This window comes from Martes martes, assembly GCF_963455335.1.
Source record: "Martes martes genome assembly, chromosome: 3".
NCBI lineage: Eukaryota > Metazoa > Chordata > Mammalia > Carnivora > Mustelidae > Martes > Martes martes.
Genome location: NC_137890.1, coordinates 52,891,059 through 52,910,680, shown reverse-complemented (window position 1 = coordinate 52,910,680; position 19,622 = coordinate 52,891,059). Strand labels below are relative to the sequence as shown.

The window sequence follows — 19,622 nt, the reverse complement described above, 5'->3', positions numbered from 1 at the left end:
CTGGGAAAGATCTTATTAGAGAATTAAATAATTTGTATTTTAAGGATCAAAAATATGATATATTGTAGGCACTACTTTACAGAATTAACTATCTGAAAAATCAAGATAACTTGGCATAATAAGAAAAAAAAGTCCAGCAAAATGCACCCTCTTGAGGGCTTTGATGACATGTTCAGTTTACTTGCACTCATTTTGGTTCTTTTTTTTTTTTTCCACGCCTCATGATTCAGTTCATGTGCATGTGCTATTTGTATCCTCAAGTATGAACTATGTCAACAAGATAATCTAGTGATAAGAGAAAGTGAAATGTACAAGTTGTAGGAGACCGACCCGGTCTTTACTTATCTCGGTACATATTCTTCTGAAATGTTCCCTGTGACTTAAGTTGTGAACAAATGAGAATGCCACATGAGCGAGACACTGAGCAGAAGTGGATTGTTAGTGACTCAGCTGTGACATGGGGAGCTGGAGAGGGGCCAGCTGTGTTGGTCAGCCAATCTCCTGTTTTACCTTAGCTACCAAAATAAAACCCATGGGTAGGCAGGGTTTATCTAGAACCAGAATCAGGAAAAAGCATTGGGAAGAAAACTCAGTGTAGGTGATGAATGAGTTAAAGCTCATTTCTGGCATTTCTAGGAAGTGGTGGGTTGGGGGAATGAGCTATTCTGAGGGCTTTTTGAAGAATTCAAATCCTTAATAGCTGGGAGAGTTAAAATGTGGCTAGGCCCATGCTGACCACTGACAAATCTTGTTTGAAAGAAGATTGATATTTGGTAGGTCCGGAATGGACCTGAGAGTCTGCATTTCTCTAAGCTCCCAGGTGTTTTGGATGCTGCTGGTCCATGGACCACATCCGAGTAGCAATGATCTAGATCAGTGCTGTCAGTAGAATTTTTGCAGTGATGGAAATGTTCAACATCTGTACTGTCTACTATAGTTACTGAAATTGAAATGTGTCTGGTGCACTTGAGAAACTTTCTAATTAAATCAATGTAAACTGAAACAGCCACATGTGGCTAGTCCCTACAAGATCGGACAACACAGGTCTAGACATTCACAGATCATCTCATCTCAGCCAGAGCGATCTATATCACAGTCTCCAAATTATCCAACCCACCAATTTATTTAGATTATCAGGTTTCATTTTATGAAACGCAAACTGTAAATTTCGTTTCTTTAAATTGTTCTCTTCCTAACACTTTGCTTAGATGACCCATAATGGGCCCCTGAGTGGGGAGAGATGAAAGGGGTCATTTTCTGAATGGAGAGTTGATGAAGAAAGAGTAGCACATGGCAGTGAGGATTTGAGCAACTGTCACAGTATGGGCACGTGGGAGACGGGAAGCCGGGAGGTGGGAAGGGAACTCCGAAAGGGAGGAGGACTAACACTGAAGGGAAAAAAGAGGGGGGGGGGCTTTGAAATTTTATTTAGGTCTGACCCTGTCCTTTTCCTTCTCGAAAAGCAAGTTCTGGGGCATCTGGCTGGCTCAGTCAGTAGAGCATGGGACTCTTGGTCTTGGGGTTGTGAGCTCAAGCCCCACGTTGGGTGTGGAGATTACTTAAAAATAAAATCTTAAAAAAAAAATATATACACACACACACACACACACATATCTGTCTCAAATTCTTCCTCAGGAAAATAAGACTGTAAGGGAGTGGATGTTGGCTGGGCTGTGATTCCCCTTCATCCCTCCCAAATTATCCAGGTGTGGGAGAGCCTAGCAGCAGGAACGTGCAGTTACAGCTGGCAACTGGGAGCAGGGCTAAGCTTCTCAGTTCAGCTTATGAATGGATCAAGGTACAGAGGCCCCACCTGCACTCTCCTGAGCTGTGATCAGATTCCGAAGAGCGGTTCTTCCTACTTTTTATTCGTAGCCCCATCTACTATAAGCTGGCTCCTCTTTGATGCTAATGGGCACCTCGGGAGGCCCTGAGGACACCATCTTGGCCAACAGATGTGAATAAGGTCATTTGGGTCCTACATCCATCATGCACAGACAAAGCATACAGGAAAAATTGTTCTTATTTAACAACAACAAAAAAGATACCAAAATTGTCATTTTAAAGGATTTCCCTCATCCAAAAGCCATCTGCAAGAAAATTCTAGTTAACTAAAGAGTCCATTAATTGAGGTTTTACAGCATAGATAAGAGTTATTACCTATGAGTAAAAAGATCAGCATCAAACAAAAAATTTAATTATTTTCATCTTACTCTCAAATTCCAAACGTATAATAGCTTAAATCTTTTCTAGTGGCAAAGGTATGGTATTTTGGGCGAATAAAAATCAGTAAAGATTTTTATATTAGTTAATTCTTCTCTAGAGTTCCTTGCCTCTTTGCCCCTACCTTTCTTTTTTTGGTAGAGCTGGATAGGGATCTGTGATCTGACAGCTGGCATCTCCATTTTGATTTCATAGGGAAATGCCTGGAAAAGCAGGATACCTTCAGGGGCTGGAGAGGTGAGGACTATAAAAGAAGCCCTTTGATTTCCTAAGTGTGGGTAACATTATAATATTAAATGAGTAGCTTCTGACTCTTTCACGCTACTTGATGTAATTCCCTTTGGGAAATTTCCATTTATTCACAACTTAGGTAAAACATACAGTCAGACACATTTGGTCAGGAACCCACCAGTCTCATTTATTTTTAAGATATCAAAATTTTGTGATTTTACTGGTACTTAAATACCCAATTTATAAATAAGACTAAGGTGTCAAATATTTAAACTTCTTTGCTATAATGAAATTCTATGTCTGACAGTGTCATTTTAAATGCTTTCTCACTAATATTTCTCATTAGGCATTTGGCAAATAATTGTCTAGAAAATATCAATGAGAGTATATTTCAAGATGATGCATATGTAAGTGTGAATGTACATGCATGTGTGTATAGACACGTAGAAATGTATATGTACATGTGTGTGTATGTTTTTCTATTGAGCACCTACTTAGAAGGCTACTTCATGAAAATTGTCACCACCGGGTCAATACCCTGTTTTCTTCTCTTATATAGAAGATTTTAAAATATTACAATTAATTTTTGGTATATAATGTCTAAAGAAAGATTGTTTAAGGAAATTTTTATGACTTTTTGACATGTATGCCTTTGGCTTTCAAAGATTTGGTAATTGTAATGTTGACTCCTAATAAGCTTACACTGAAGTATAGTGGTTTAGGAAAAGGAAAATGATATTTACCTGATACAAGAATTAAGTGAGATAATAATAATAATATAATAATAATGTAATAATAATAATATTAAGCCCTTAAGAAAAAATTTAAAAATTTAAATCTCTCATTGAGAAGTTTTATCAGTAGTTACTCTAGCTAGTGGGTAAGTCTGGGTGACCAATCAGTATATGAATCCCAGTTGAGGCCTTGGGGAAACTCCTGGATGTCAACAGCTCACTATATTATAAATGCAAACAGAGTATTAAATAAATACTAAATTAAACCAAAAAAATAACAAAATGTGGGAATTTTGGTTTAGGAAGCTATAATAAGCTTTTAGTTCAGCAACAGAACATGTAATTTTATAAAAATATCCAGAGAGTTTCTTAATGTGCATGTCTACTGTTGATGATAGAGTGACATTGAATTGGCTTGCATAAAATGTGTATCATTTGTTGATTATGGCACAGACACATGTTCACAAATTCTTAGATACAGAATATTTATCCAAAATCCCCTATCAAAGAACAGAAAAGTGCCTTGAACCAATAAAAAGGTAACTTCGGTAGTAATAAATTAAATTCCATTAAAGCTGACATTAAAGCTCAGTTTTACGATATTACATGTGACATGCAAGAAAAAGAAAGACCATTCAGGCAGGAATGTCGTGCATTAAGATCTGCATTCATTCATAATATTTGAGGGTTTTCAACCATGTTCCCTGACCACTGAATGCTAGGAATCTCAGTTGACACCCAATCTAGCATTCAAAACACAAACTAATGTATATCTTAGTCTCCTAACCAGTGATTTTTAAGGAAGAAGCCAATGCCTCCAATAATGAAACCTAGAAGTTTTAGCCACATATTGTTATGCAGTCATATGGTAAGAACATTCCATCTGACCAAGTTTCAGGAAAGTACAATGTAAGTAAACGTTTCCACCTTTCAGACAATGCAATTATCTCGGATTCTTCCTACCTTCTTACTAATATGAGCATATCTGAACACGTCAAGTTTGCACAATAAGTAAATGGCTTTGTGGAATGTATTTTTTTTTTTTGGCACAAAAATATTTCCTAATACCTCAAATGAAAATTTTCACCCACAGCCAGATATCAAGCCATAGAGGTGCTTCCCTGGTGCTTGCTTTTCTAGGCAGAAAAGTACAGAAACAGACCATTGCTTCTAAGAGCTTTGTATTAAGTAGCAATTACTTCCCTTCCAAGGGATAGCACCAATATGATTACAACTCAGCCTGGGGAGGGCTCCTTCCGAGCTCTTTAATTCCCTGGAGAATTCGCTTCATATGACCCACTTTCGTTATCCCCAGGTCCTAAAAAAAAGAAAAGAAAAGAAAAAGAAAAAAAAGAAAAGGTAAGAAAAAAAAAAAAAAGGAGAAGGAAAAGAAAGACGTTTACTGACGAGAGAAAACTGGGGATTAAATATTTCACTAGCAAATAGCATAATTAGCATTCAGTTTCTATTCAATGACTTAGGAAGTATAAGCTATGAAGATCAGTTTATAAAGCAAAACTAACCTGACATTAAAAAATTATCAACAAGTTAAAAAAAAATCACATCCCACACTAACTCTGAAATGTAACAATCTCAGAAATTATACACAATGGTGGTTCTTCAGAGTCAAAATTAGGGTCTCCTTTTTCTTCTGCTTCTTCTTTTTCAAAACACAGGTCCTTTTGGGATCTCAGAGAACAGTGACAGAAGACATCAGGGCCGCTGCAACTAGTCTTACGGCAACCACACACTTTCTTCCTAAAATAGTACTTAAAAGTAAAGCCTAATCCTAAAGACAGAGATCACTGGCCATCGCCTAAATTTGGAACGTCAGTACATCTATGGTTACATTTAGAGTCTTTCATTTGAGTGGACTGTTTAAATATTCTTTCTACTTTGCGAGACAAAAGTATAAGAAATTATTTCAACCTGGCTAACTGTGGGTTGATGCTTTTCCTCAGAACACTTGTGGCTTCTTTCCCTCAGAACCTTCCTTGTTTCTTACAGAACTGTCTTCCTTTAAAGGGCCAAGAATTCAATAGTTAGTTTTCAGAGAGGGAGGATGATTCCAGACTGTATAGCGCACAGCAGGCTCTCGGCAAATAAATCCTTGCTGCGGGAAGGAAGGAGATGCATACAAGACAGCCGTGATATTCACGACCCGAAAAACTAAAAGAAAGGGTGAAGGCCCCTGAGCCCTAAAGTTTCTTTAACATTAATGGGCACAACTGATTGGCTAATACGTGAAGTCAAACCAATTTGGTATAAAAAAGAAAGGGCTTGAAATATTTGAAAATTAGCAAAAAGGGACACGTGGGTGGCTCATTTGATTAAGCAACTGACTTCAGCTCACGTCATGATCCTGGAGTCCCAGGATTGAGTCCTGCATTGGGATCTCTGCTCAGCGGGGAGTCAGCTTCTCCTTCTTACCGCTCCCCTCTCATGCTCTCTCTCTCTCAAATAAATTCTTAAAAAAAAAATAAAATAAAATTAGCAAAAAGATGGCTTCCAAAGCAGCCTCGAAAACAAGATTACAAGGTACCACAAAATTATGTGTCTGAGATGATAAAGATTCCAAATATCTGTCCTACTTCATAAGCAAAGAGCATTTTTTTTTAAAGGATTTTATTTATTTATTTGACAGAGAGAGATCACAAGTAGGCAGAGAGGCAGGCAGAGAGAGAAGGGGAGGCAGGTTCCCTGCCGAGCAGAGAGCCTGATGCGGGGCTCGGACCCAGGACCCTATCATGACCTGAGCCAAAGGAAGAGGCTTAACCCACTGAGCCACCCAGGCACCCCAAGTATTATTTATTTTTAAGCTTTAATGAAATAGATGAGACGATTGTAAGCACGTGCACACCCCGTTCTCTCTCTTCCATATACTTTATGGGCTCTTTGATTCTACAGCAGCGAAGTTACTGACAATTCTTTTTCTCTAATGACAATTTTGAATCTTTCTGAAAAATACTCTTTCTATATAGCAAGTGCTCCTGTCAAGCTTGAGATAATTTCTGGGTCACATTTTTACAATATGCAACTGACCCTGAAAAAGTATTTTCTCATAGGACACCAGGTCATTCATAATCAGTCTGAAGGCAACGAACTGTGTGTTTCCTGAGTGTACGCTAACATAGCAAACTTAAAAGCAAGGCCAAATCCTAAAGAAAGTGAGCCGGCGGCCTGCTACCTAACTGAAATATAAATGCATTTGCAGTTGCATTTATTTGAGTGGGATATTTTAATACACTTTCTGCTTTGTGATAACAATTATCTGATGAAGAAATAAATTTAATACTAAATATTCTACTTAAGGCCATACGCACGTTGTATTTTCAAGAATAAAAAACTTCTTTGCGGGAAGCAGACTCTACTCAGAATTACCATTTTGGTGTAACGAGATGAATGTTTTCCACAGAATTACACTAACGCCTAGCTATATTTTTTTTATCTTGAGTTCAATACCTTCATGACTTCTAGGAGTTAGATTGTGATAAGGTTACGGCCGTGACATCTGTTAATAGTTTTCTTAATTTATTTTTATCAGATTCTTTATTATGTGCCTTTTCTTTCTTTGGATGAACAGATCTAATTTTGCAGAAACATGCTTTGTAGATATTCGGTTACCTTTCTAGGCACAGATATGCAACTTTCCAAATGGAAAGAAAAACAAAAACCAACCACACAAACAAAACCATTGCATCTTTGCCAGTGTCTTTGGTGCCCCTCACTTTTGGCTACTGTCTTTCTGGAGGGAGAATAATACAATAAGTTTCTTTATTTCCTAAAGCACCTTAGAAATATTTTTCTTTTCCCACCTTTACACTGTCACATTGCTACCTCTAGTTGTCTTGCTGATAAAAAAGTAACAGCCAAGATGTGAGCATGAGATAGCCAGGTGACAGGTAGTGGGAGATACATGCCGTAGCAGGGGGCATCTCTAAAGATGAGGAAGAGTCTAGTATTTTCGGGCAAATGGAACATGGCCAGTGTGGATGGGGTACAGCCCAGCAAGGGGCCAGTGATTCCACAGCAGTTTCCATAAATGGGCAGACTCGTGTTGACCTCCCAAAGATGCAAGTCTTTATTCCAGTAGAAGTGGGAAAGGTGATCTGAGCTTAAGAGATCACTCTGGCTGCCGTGTGGGTAATGGACTAGAGAGAGCGCGGGTAGCAGCGGAAAAGTCCAGTTAGGAACCCCGGTCTCACACAGACAAGAGGTGCCCTGGCACGCAGTAGGAGTGTGGAAAGCAGAGAGAGAAACGGATACAGTCTAGAAACCTGGCTCGGTGCTAGGCTTACTGAGATAGGGGACAAGGATAAGGAAGAGGAAGGCGCTGAGTATGACCGTGGGCTTCTCTGGCTCGAGAGCCTGGAGGGAGAGAGGGGTGATTTTACTAAGATATCCACAGAACCCTCCCTGTGTGACAGGCAACTATCAAGTGGAGTTGGTGATAAAATCCTAAAGCTTCCAAATTGAGGTCAGGGCTGGGGGTGCAAACCTGTGAACCACAGATGTATTCATGGACCATATTTGCAGCAATGGGAATGGATAAGGTTACATAGGGAGTACAAGATCCTCTAGCAAGACTTAAAGAGTTCATTCTGAAGAGTCTGCTCCCTCTTACAGCTACAGCCAGAGGTCAAGGAGAAGCTCATTTGCTCCCCTCATGGCTTTGCTCTATAGCAGGCTCTTTTCAGATAATTATTGTTTTTCATTCTCCCAAGCCCCATTTTGGAAGGAAAAGAGTTAAAAAGGACTGTGTCAACGCAAATTTCTGAAAGAAAAGTTTTAAGGTAAGGGATGTAATTTGCATTAAAAGTAAAAATAAAGCAGAACAAGAAGCCCCATGATAAAGCTAAAGAGAAAGTTTACAAAAATAATTCTTACCCATTTCCTTTTTACTTATACTCTTTCTCCAGCCAAGTCCTATCACTCCAACTTTGACCTCCTATGTGTATGAGCTTTGTTTTTCCAACCTGTGAATATCTGCCTTACTGCCTTACTCGTTGTGTATGTGTGCATGTTATGTGTATGTTTATGGTTGTGTGTACATATGTAATATATACATATATAATTATATATTCTCACACACATTCAGTCTTTCCCTGGAACTTATGCTTATTTGTGGCAAATTAAATGTAAGCTCCTAGAGAGGCTGGCGTAATATATCAATCAGTAGCTATTCAATAAATTCAAGAGAGCTATTCAGTAGCTGCCAGACAAGGATATAAGATGCTACATAAATATGTTAGATGTAATGACCCCTTACATTTCTTTTTTTTTTTTTTTTTTGTGCACTCACTCCAAGTTTTGAAGTCAACCTCTACTCTAGGAACTCTAGCCCTGTATATTTTTCTATTTTCCAGATTTGGGGCTCTCAACTGGGTTAATTAATTAATCTATTATTTTATTATTCTGGTTAAAAATGTTTAGGTAGATGTGGTGTCCGCTTTTAATGTGCTAAGACTGTATGACTCTGCTTTATAAAATCCTATATATTACCCATTAATTGCTCCAAGATCTCTGCTAGCATATTTGTAGATAAAGGCACCAATAGTTCATGAATTTGGTAGGAAATCACTGTATCTTAATCCTGTGCAGTTCAGAACTTGGCCTACAGAAAGGGATCACTCCAACATAGGTTAAAGACTTTGTCACTTGCTTATTACTCAATCTTGGAATTTTAAAAATGGCACTGTTTGGTAAGAAAATTCAACATGACAAAATTCTACTTGGAACCTTGGGATAGAATAGTGTACTTTGGCCATGTTGTGTGTCCACCCAAGAAAATAAAAGGGAATTGCTGCAGACCGTGAATTAATGATTTTCTTTCTCTGCAGTAAATGACAAATAGGCTCTCTGCCACCTTCTAGGAAAAGTGAAGCGTGATTTTCACTTCATTTACTAAAGAAAACAATACATTTTTTTTTTGAGAATAATACAATCATAACAGTAACTCACAGGGAGTGTATTTGAACTTATTGGTCTAGTTTTTCATGTGAGCTCTGAAAGGGCAGTCAGAAACAGTATCACAGGACTCTCAATTGCCACTGCTGTGAGCTTCTTACCCAGTTCCACATATTAGGAAAACTTTGTTATTGGTATTTTGAATTAATTTTTAGTGGTTAACCTTTTATTAGTTTTTTTGGTCATTTTCAGCAACAGTGATCACCTTTCATGCTGATCCAATAAAAAGAGCTGATGGAAACATGGGTTATTTGGAAATATTAGCACAGGGATAGCCATACCAATGGATGCAGAGAAAAAAATTATTAACTTCATGCTAAGCTTTAGCTGTAATAATCAGAGAATGATACTTGATCGGACAACACTGCTGACATTCTTGTTTAAAAAGCACACAAGGAACTCCCGACCACAGGACAATGCATATTAGATTACTGCCCGTTTGCAGGACACAGGACATAAGCCAAGCTATAAGCATATAACAAAAGAGGCGCAGGAGAGGGCATTCTGTTTTGCCGGGAAATTTTCAAAAGCAGAAGAGTAGCACAAAGGAAATACCTTAAGATCTCGCCTTTCCAGATGCAAAAGTTCAGCCCCTCTGATGTCATGACGGATGAAGATTTCTCTGTACTCTCCCAAATTGAGCAGCTCCAGCCAAGCAGCAACTTCCTCTGTGCCCCATTTTTGAACTACCAAAGTTAAGAGCAAAACCCCCGTAATTTCTACATGCTCAATGCATTACAAAGCAAAGGTTGGCCAAAGAAGATGCAAAACAGAGTACAGCGGCAGTGCTAGCAGAGGGAAAGGTTAAAGGTGTCGTTTCCACGAAACTCCAATTTCACTTTTTCCCCCATGCAGGTTACAGACTCTCCATCCACACAGAGATCTGACTATGCAGAGACATTCACTGATGTGCACAGGTGCCTTTACCTTCAGCTCAATTTCCTCTCCAAGCCACCCACACCACACAATCCAAATAAAATATGTACTTCTCACGATTAGGATCGACAGTCCGAGATCCAAATACACGCTGATGATTTCTTTAAGACCGCATATGAAACCAGTTATAACTGAATTAGCTATAAGTGCTAATGAAAATTGAAAATCTGACATGGGCGTCTGAATTTTACTCCAGGTGTGGCTGAATTCAAGTGATGACTTCATTGATTTTAATTATTAACAAGGATAGCACTAAATGTGTTCTTAGCTCACTTTAAAGTCCTCTGGAAACTGTCAATACTGCTAAGAGGAGTTGGAATGTTATTTTTCAATATGTATCATCGTTTTATACATTTTATTCAACACTGATTAGCTTAATTCAAATTTGTTTGGTTGTAAAATGCTGTATTTGGGGTTGCCTGGGTGGCTTAATCGGTTAGGCGCCTGCCTTCAGCTCAGGTCATGATCCCAGGGTCCTGGGATTCAGTCCCACACTGGGCTCCTTGCCCAGCAGGGAGCCTACTACTCCCTCTGCCTGCTGCTCCCCCTGCTTGTGCTCTCTCTCTCTCTGACAAATAAATAAATAAAGTCTTTAAAAAAATAATAAAATGTCATATTTGATTTTACAATGCCCTTCAACAGCTGCTCTACCATTGTCAAAAATTAGGTCATAGATCACTTTTTCAAAGGAGCTAGCTCACTTGGAAGGATAATAAAGTGACTGGATTGTGAAAGGCACCTGTCACCATGTACACACAACTTGAAGGTGCCTCGGCAACACTGTCGCATTAAAAGTAATTTCTAGGGCAAGGGGGAAAGGGAACCAGACAAAAAACACCAAAGGCAGTTTAATCTTTGCTTGAGAATGCAAGTGTCACTGTAGACTGTCATGACTTAGGGGTGGAAATGGTGCAGTAAGTCCTTGGAACAGGGGAAAGACAATGCGTAACTTCAGGTGGAAAAGTCTGTTTAGCAAGTTAAAAGAGTAACTGAAAGTTTCTATATTCCTTCTATCAAAGGGATGTAGACTTCGAACTCTGAAGGAGAAAAAGAAATTATACACCGATGTTACAAGAGACAAAGGACCGTCTAAACAGGTGCATGGATGTCCACTGAACAGAGTAGAAGCAAACCAGCGCCCACCTTGTTTTCTTGTGTACTTCATTGCTATAGACCCCTACCATTTGGGTGGATTACTTTAGGTGTGACAGGATTTGCTTTATTGTGGTAAAATGAACATAAAATAAAATTTACCATTCTAACCATCCTATGGTGTACAATCCAGTGGCATTTAGTACCTCCATAACGTGCAGGGGTCACCACAAATAATTCCAGAACGTTTTTATCACCTCGGTGACATGGCTTTAATAAGTTATCTTTTGCACAGGGTTATACTTTCCCTTCTAGTGCGGATCACCTACCAGGCTGTGAACTTGTCTTCTGCTTCTGAACCTTTTCCTTTTTAAACTTTGGCACGATCCGAAAGACTGTGCTTCTGCTGTTTCTCTTGGTGCAATCCATGGGGGGCTCCTGTTCGAGTGGGGCAAGAAAGGAATTTGCTCAGGACGTGTAGAGAAGGAAACCTCACTCCGATCTTAAAGCCAGCGCAGGAATAGGTTATGGACACAACACACTGTTGGAGTGGTGACTTGTTAAAAATTAGAGAGCATGATGCTACATACTCCTGAAAATGGACTGATGCCCATGAGACACTTTTGTTCACAGAAAAGCCTTTGCTCCCCTGTTCAAGAGCAGCACATTTGAAAGTGGTGCTCGAAATTTACTCTCCCTTGAATATCTCTTTTTCAAATTCTATTGTCACAAAGTCTGCATTTATAGAGAAGTGGGCCACATTTCACATACCGCGTCTTCGTTTGGGTGTAAGATATAGTAAAGCCACGGAATCTCCGTTAACTTCTGCAGCTCCACCTCCACGGAATGTAAGGCATTAGAAACGCGCTCCTCATGTGGGGATTCTAACTGCTGTTTACCAGCAGATTTTAAAAAACAAAATAAAACAAGGCTCAGTGAGCAATCTCAAACAGAAGAAATTCGTTTTATTTTGACAACGAACATCCTCATCTCTTATGAGGCTAGTCTAGGTTATTGTTAGTAAGATAAAGGAATATAGAGGGGTGCCTGAGTGGCTCAGTGGGTTAAGCGGCTGCCTTCAGCTTAGGTCATGATCCCAGGGTTCTGCGATCTAGCCCCGCATGGGGCTCCCTGTTCAGCGGGGAGCCTGCTTCTCCCTCTCCCTCTGTCTGCTGCTCTGCCTACTTGTGCGCTCTCTCTGTCAAATAAATATATAAAATCTTTTAAAAAAAGAAAAAAGGAATATGGGGGGTAAAGAACAGATTATTTTATATTGAGCTCACTTTTTAAAAATCTGGATAGATTTATCCATACTTTCCAAAGATAATACAGGTAGTTAGTGTAACTTCAATAATGTCACAGAAAAAAAGTATCACTTTTGGTGGTTTTCTTTCTTTCTTTTTTGTAAATTCTTTCCTTTCTCTCTCCCTTCCAATGCATGCATCCATCCACCCACTCTGCCTGCTTGTTAGTAAGTAATCTCACTATTCTACTTCTTTGTGGCAAAAATCCTTCCGATTTCCATAGGCCGCTATGTAAGCAAATAATACTATTTTTAAAAATCGGTCAAAAACAAGTCACATCATAAGAACTGCTTGGCACAGAAATCTCCCAGAGAATTAAAATAATAAGTTTAAGGGGAAAAAAAAAACCCACAAATCTCAAACAAACAAACAAAAAAAGCTGTTGTAAAAAATCAGGGCAAGAGCAAAATGCCCAATGGTTTGCAGTCTGAAAGAGGGTTAAACCGGTCACTTATTATCCACTTATTTGAGGCGGCTATTAAAAAGCACTTAGAAATTCAATAGTAAAGGTGAAATAAACACTGTTACGTGTAGAACAGGAAGGGAGGTGACTGCCTTCTGGTCCTGGCTTTGTTACTAAGCCTGCAACCAAGGGAAGGCTGACCGATGGTAGGAGTCTTTGTTTCTTCCTTAATAAATAGGAGAGTGACTAGATTATTTCTATGGTCTATTCCAGCAAACCATCCTTTCAAAAATTACTTTAAGATTGTCGAGCATCTACATATAGGTTCACAGAACTTTAAAATGAACGTTCAGCGAAATCGTTACTGTTATTTATTATGGTCGTTCTTTTTTCCTCCTCGGTTATTCAAGGTATTTACCATTTCTAGTAGTTAAGAAAAATATGGAGATTCTCCACCTTGTCATGTAAAATTTACCACTTTCCTTTGAGTCTAAGAATATACATCTTATAAAATTGATAACATGGTATTGCATATTCATTCTAGAAGCAAAATAAAGTGTAAAGCTTAGTTGATCTCGAATATGATTGACACTGTATTATGATGTCAATATGGTCAAAGGTTTTGAAAAAATTCACTGGTATACATTTTAAACTAAACACTTATATTTGACAATGACAGAAGTAGATCAAAATGATAAGAGTGTGTGCGTGGTCTTTCTATAAGAACATAATATAATTGGTAAATATTAATCAACTAATACTCAGTAGGTGCTTTCAGTGGAGAGAACTAAAATATAGAACAAGTTATGTTTCTAGTTGTTATCAGATATGTAAAATATATCTTTTATATTTCAAATAAGACAAAAAATACATGTCCTTCCCCTAAAAAATGGGATCAGAGTCACAGCTCACTGGATTTCACTGGACCAATTTTAGAAGAGCAACAAGAAGATTCTGGTTAATAACAGAAGTGCCAAGAATGGACAAAATATTCCACTGGTTTTATCAAAAAAGATAACCAATGTGTCTTCCTGAAAGTTTTCTTCCTGGCCATAGCATAGGCAGCCACGTCCTGCCCTGAGGAAGTTGTTCTTCAGCTTCCTCTGGAGATGGGTAAGAGCCAGGGATGTCATTCATCCCTGAAACTTCTCTTTTCAGATGATGAAAGATGCTCCAAGGATGGTGCCTTTCTGGACTCCAATCGAACAGAAACTCCCGGCACAGTTACTTCGTTCACTAGACTGTGACACACCTCCCATTTTCCCACTATGCCAGATACTATGACTTTTACTACCACTTTATTTAGGCGTCTATTTTCCAAAGCCAGAGAGAAAACTACAGTCAAGAGGAATGTTGTAAGATCATCACGGACCAGTTCATCAGAATCGTGACAAGGAAGAGGAAAATAGCTAAATGTATCATAATGCATCAGGCTTTCTACACAGTGACAGTAGCGCATGTGAAAAACCCACAGTTGAACACTAGGTGGCGAGAGGACCCCATATTCTAGAACGTTTGAAACTGGTGAGAGAATAAAAGGCTGACAAGGCAGACTCTGGGCAAAGCAAACCGGACATCTGTGGACTTCTAGCACTTGAAGTCCACGGAACGTGGTCAGATTCAGACTGGCCCGAAACTTCATTTCCAGCACCTATCTGAGTTAATCTAGAGATAAGGCTAGCTCTTGAGAATTCAGTTCTTGAAACATCGAGTCTAGAAAGTGTTGCCCTTTCAGTAAAGCTAAGAACTGCATCAATCATATTTCAAATGTTAATTTCGGGAACAAAGCCAATGATTTCCTCTACTTCTCTGCCACTAGGAAGTAATGAGCTCCCGAGGGGTGCCTGCTACACTGCAGAAGGTTCAAGTCTCTCAAAGCTGACTGGGGAGAACAAGACCGCATGACAACCTGGTGGCATCTGTGAGAGGAGGCTTCTACTCCCGTTAGCCTGAATCATATAACTCCCTGGGGTAGCCAGGCATTTTCTGGAAGGCAAAAGCCAGCTAAAAGGGAAGCCCCAAGGATGGAAGCCAAGAGGCTGCTCTGCATTAGAATCTGACGAATGAATGTATGAACAAAGCCGAGGCCCACACACGGGTCACCATTGTGTTACCAGTCATCTCTTCCTTACCAAAGGGACCCTGCCCACTAGCAAAGATTCTGTTTCATTATAAAGTGCCTTCACATTGATGGCTATTTCCGTGGCAGTGTCTCTCGTAAGACTCTAGAAAAAAAAAACAACACATCAAAGACAAGTAGTTCTGGATTAGGTTGGGATTCAATCATCAGCAAGTACTTAACATTTCATTCTCCCCATAAATTCACATCACATGTATTTTTACAACTCCACTTCAATTCTATTATAACTGAACAATTTCACACTCGTATTTGTTCACAGGGTTATTTCTTCAAATCCTTACATCTCAGAACCAAAGGAGTTCTCTGACTGTGGTTACACACTTAGGCCCCCATCTCCCACACACAAACGTGTGGATACTCGCAACCACATACACATGTCCCCACAAAACTGTTCAGTCAAAGGAAATGATGCCATATCAGATAATGGGGTATTTTCAGATCACACTCAGTTCTATCCACTGACTTTCATTTTCTCAGAAGTTCCAGCCGGGGTGTTTTTTAGACTTTCACCTTGAGGACTAGCACTTACGAATCAATTTAGGTAACGTCCATTGAATAATTAAAAGAATAAGTGAAACCATATGATACTTGACTCTCTCTGCTTGACTTATTTCACTCAGCATAATCTCTTCCAGTACCGTCCATGTTGCTACAAAAGTTGGGTATTCATCCTTTCTGATGGAGGCATAATACTCCATAGTGTATATGGACCACATCTTCCTTATCCATTCATCCGTTAAAGGGCATCTTGGTTCTTTCCACAGTTTGGCGACCGTGGCCATTGCTGCTATAAACATTGGGGTACACATGGCCCTTCTTTTCACTACATCTGTATCTTTGGGGTAAATACCCAGTAGTGTAATTGCAGGGTCATAGGGAAGCTCTATTTTTAATTTCTTGAGCAATCTCCACAACTGGATGGGGAGGTGAACCATGAGAGACTATGGACTCTGAAAAACAATCTGAGGGTTTTGAAGGGGCGGGGGGTGGGAGGTTGGGGGAGCCAGGTGGTGGGCATTAAGGAGGGCACGTATTGCATGGAGCACTGGGTGTGGTGCAAAAACAATGAATTCCTGTTACACTGAAAAGAAATAAAAAAAAAAGAATAAAATAACGCTATCATCAGGTTTCTCTAAGCCACAGCCTTGTACCATGTATTGCATTTCAAAAGAATTGTATTCTTTCCCTTTTTTTAACACCTACCTTAAAAAAATTATAGAAGTTACAAAATTGCAGCATCTACATTAAGAAGTTTACCCACTTTACCAGTTTCATAGAACAAAATGAAGAGAGAATAACTTCTGTACACAGCCTCGACAATGAATGAGCATCTCTAATAAAATGCGTGGTATGTAGTTTGCCCTACATCAAGGTGCAGGGGAGAAGGTGACAGAAAGAACAAGGAGGGATGGCGGTAGCTCGAAGGAGAGGGAGTGCAAGGAAGATGGCAAGGCATCAAGTGATTGAAAGAGAAATGTGCAAACAATGAAGAGACTTTAAAGGAATGGAATGGAAAAATGGCAGGAAAAGAAAAATAAAAACATGGCCACAAAGTTATCACAAGCTTCTGGCAGACACTCCCATAGACTGTCCAGAGCTTTTTCAAAGGGCATGGCCCATGTTGTTGCATCGAAATATACATGTAATACATAACAATCTGTAGAATGAGAATTTACCATGAGCGCCTCACCTCTGGGAAGCGTGGGTTGGCTTTATTCAGGGCGTGGGAGCATGCGTTCACAGCATGGGCCAGCTCTTGTTCCAAGAGACAATGGATTGTGGCTGCATCACAGATCCTGAAAGCAAAAATGAGGCAGGTGAACAAAAAAAAATTTGAGCATTGCTGATTTTCCGCAAGTGCAGAAATGGGAGGAGACAAGTCGGAAAAAAAAAAAAAAAGGTTAGGGAATATTTTTAAATGGGTTCAGCTCAATTACAAATAACAAAGCATAGGTTTACAAAATTCAGACCCCGCTGCAACAAAGAATGTAAAACCCAAAATCTTTATAGGAAAAGTTAGGCTTAGAATCACAGAGAAACACACTGAGCTACAATTTGGAAGAACAAAATACAGCAACACTTCATTTTGAATTATCACTGGCAAGTGAGATGGGGCCCAAATGTAGAGAGCAGAAACTTCATCTTTTTTTTTTTTTTCATCTTTTATTCATTGCAACTTCAACCAGGAACAAATAAAACAAAGTGGAGGAAGAACATGGCCTATTTATCATCTGTACACTAAATGCTTTACATACATTATCTAATTTAATATTCACAACTTAAAAGGTAGCTGTGATTAATTTTCTCCACTTTATAGATGAAGACCTTGAGGGATTCGGTAAATATGCAAAGCTAAGAAGTCATGGAGCCAGGATTTGAATCTATGTCTATTAGCTCCGAAGTCTACTGTACCATAGTCCTCTGGAATCTTGGAACATTCAAGAATATCCTGAACAGACAGGATCCTGGAGGACACTAAGGCCAAAGAAGAAAAAAGAGGACAAGTTCCACCAATTGCTGGAAAATGAAGGAAAGCTGGAGGATGAGCAAGAAGGCAAAACTATGCAAATCCTTTCTGCTTCTAACATCTACAAGGAGAATGATCTTCGCACTCTATAGAAAGGGTAAAACAAGAAAAGAGACTAGGCCTGTATTGTTGAATCAACAGTAAAGTACGAGATCATACAATTGGTATCCGAGCCACAAAGAAATTTGCAAATGTCATCTCAATATTTCTACTGATAACTTTGAGAAATCATAAAGAATGTGTTACTTATCAGAAGAATGCAGGTGGGTAAATGTTATTCTAATAAAAGAAAGAAATCAATTTGAGATCAACATTTCCAATTGCCTACTAAAATTTCCTCCCAGATCTCTCTCTCTCTCTCTTTTTTTAGATTTATTCATTTATTTGAGAGAAAGAGAGAACATGTGTTCATGAGTCAGGGGAGGGGGTGGTGCAGAGGTAGACTCCTGCTGAGTGCAGAGCCTAACATGAGCCTCTTTTTCACAACCCTGATGTCATGATGTGAACCGAAACCAAGAGTCGGATGCTTAACTGACTGAACCACCCAGGTGCCCCTCCTCCTAAATATTTCTAATGTAGGTTAAATTCTGGAAATCCAACACGGACCCTGTCATTTTCCCTCTCAAATCTACTTTCCCTCCTGAATCCTATGGTTCCATCAAAGGTTCCACAGTCCATCCAGCCATTCACTAGAACTTGAGGGTCATCCTGTCTCCTAATTCAGGCCATTCAGCAATTTTAGATCATAATCAGTCTTAAGTCTCTCTTCTTTCCATCTCTACTACCTCAGTCCATCATTTCCTATCAGGACTATTCTAAGAGCGTTTACCCTGCCCCTGTTTTGTTATCTTGCAAACAGTGCTACACATTGCTTCCAGAAACATCTGGATAAGACCTGGCCCCTCTTCCCTTCTCCAACCACATTTCCTACTCTCTCACATACACCATGCCATCCCCAGTTCCCTGAGATTTCCTAAAAGTACTCCACTCACACTCCTCTGGACCTCTGCTCAAGCTTGTTCCCATGTTGAGAATGTTCCTTCTCTTACTCTCCCATCAGGACTTGGCTGAGATCACTTTTTTCAGGCAGCCCTCCTTTGCTTTCTTGGCCTCCTGTGTGTATCCACAGTGCCCCACTGAGCCCTGTGATGGCACTCTAGCCACACTTTCTCTCTTACTATCCTACCCACAAATTAAGGAGAGGGACTACAACCCAGCCATTTTGGTGCCCCCCACTGCTGAATATGGTGGTTGGCATGCAGAAGAGATTCAAAATTATTTGTTGAATACTGAATGAATAAGTTCTGAAAATAGATGAGTGAGCCTGATTTTCATCTCTTGCAAATTAAAAACAACAACAACAACACATATGGGGAACCAAATTAGGTTGACCAAAAGCAGGTCTGGCCAACCTTCACTTCCCTTTTCTTTCTTTCTTTTTTTTTAATTAAAGATTTTATTTTATTTATTTGACAGAGAGAGACACAGCGAGAGAGGGAACACAGCAGAGAGAGTGGGAGATGGAGAAGCAGGCTCCCTGCAGAGCAGTGAGCCGGATACGTGGCTCGATCCCAGGACCCTGGGATCATGACCTGAGCTGAAGGCAGACGCTTAACGACTGAGCCACCCAGGCGCCCCTTCACTTCCCTTTTCTTGATAAGGTTATTTGGTTAGTTGACAGGAAGTTAATTTAGGAAGTATATTTGATTTCAAGGGAGATAATACAGATAGTATATTTTGATTTCAAGAAAATGCTGCAGTTCTATTTTTAATTTTTTGAAAGATCTTCCATACTACTTTCCATAGTTTATTAGTTAGATTGATTATGGTAATTGTTTTATAACATATACATATATCAAACTATCATTTGTAGACCTTGTATATATATATGTGATTTTGTCAATTATTCTTCAATAAAGCTGGAAAAGCAAAAAAAACACCCCAAAACCCTTTAAATTGGGAGTCCACAGAAGTTGTTTATATTACCCTAAAACGAATCTCTGTGATAAAAAGCTGAGATGTACAATAATGCAGTTTTGTGCATTTAGCTAACTAAATACTCGAA

At 39.3% G+C, this 19,622-nt stretch overlaps 1 protein-coding gene across 2 annotated transcripts in view; it reads right to left on the bottom strand.

The window, feature by feature from the left end:
* Positions 1 to 4,146: 4,146 nt before the first annotated feature.
* The window catches only part of DGKH (diacylglycerol kinase eta), a 164,997-nt gene continuing 149,521 nt past the window's right edge, over positions 4,147 to 19,622 (bottom strand). The window contains exons 25-30 of one of the 2 annotated variants that reach the window (XM_080799853.1): positions 16,721 to 16,826; positions 15,023 to 15,115; positions 11,955 to 12,074; positions 11,513 to 11,621; positions 9,711 to 9,841; positions 4,147 to 4,506 (exon numbers count right to left, since the gene is read on the bottom strand). In XM_080799853.1, the coding sequence (XP_080655979.1) occupies positions 4,417 to 4,506; positions 9,711 to 9,841; positions 11,513 to 11,621; positions 11,955 to 12,074; positions 15,023 to 15,115; positions 16,721 to 16,826 (649 nt within the window). In that variant the 3' untranslated portion in view covers positions 4,147 to 4,416. The remainder of the gene's footprint in view (positions 4,507 to 9,710; positions 9,842 to 11,512; positions 11,622 to 11,954; positions 12,075 to 15,022; positions 15,116 to 16,720; positions 16,827 to 19,622) is intronic. The other variant, XM_080799854.1, reaches the window with a different exon arrangement.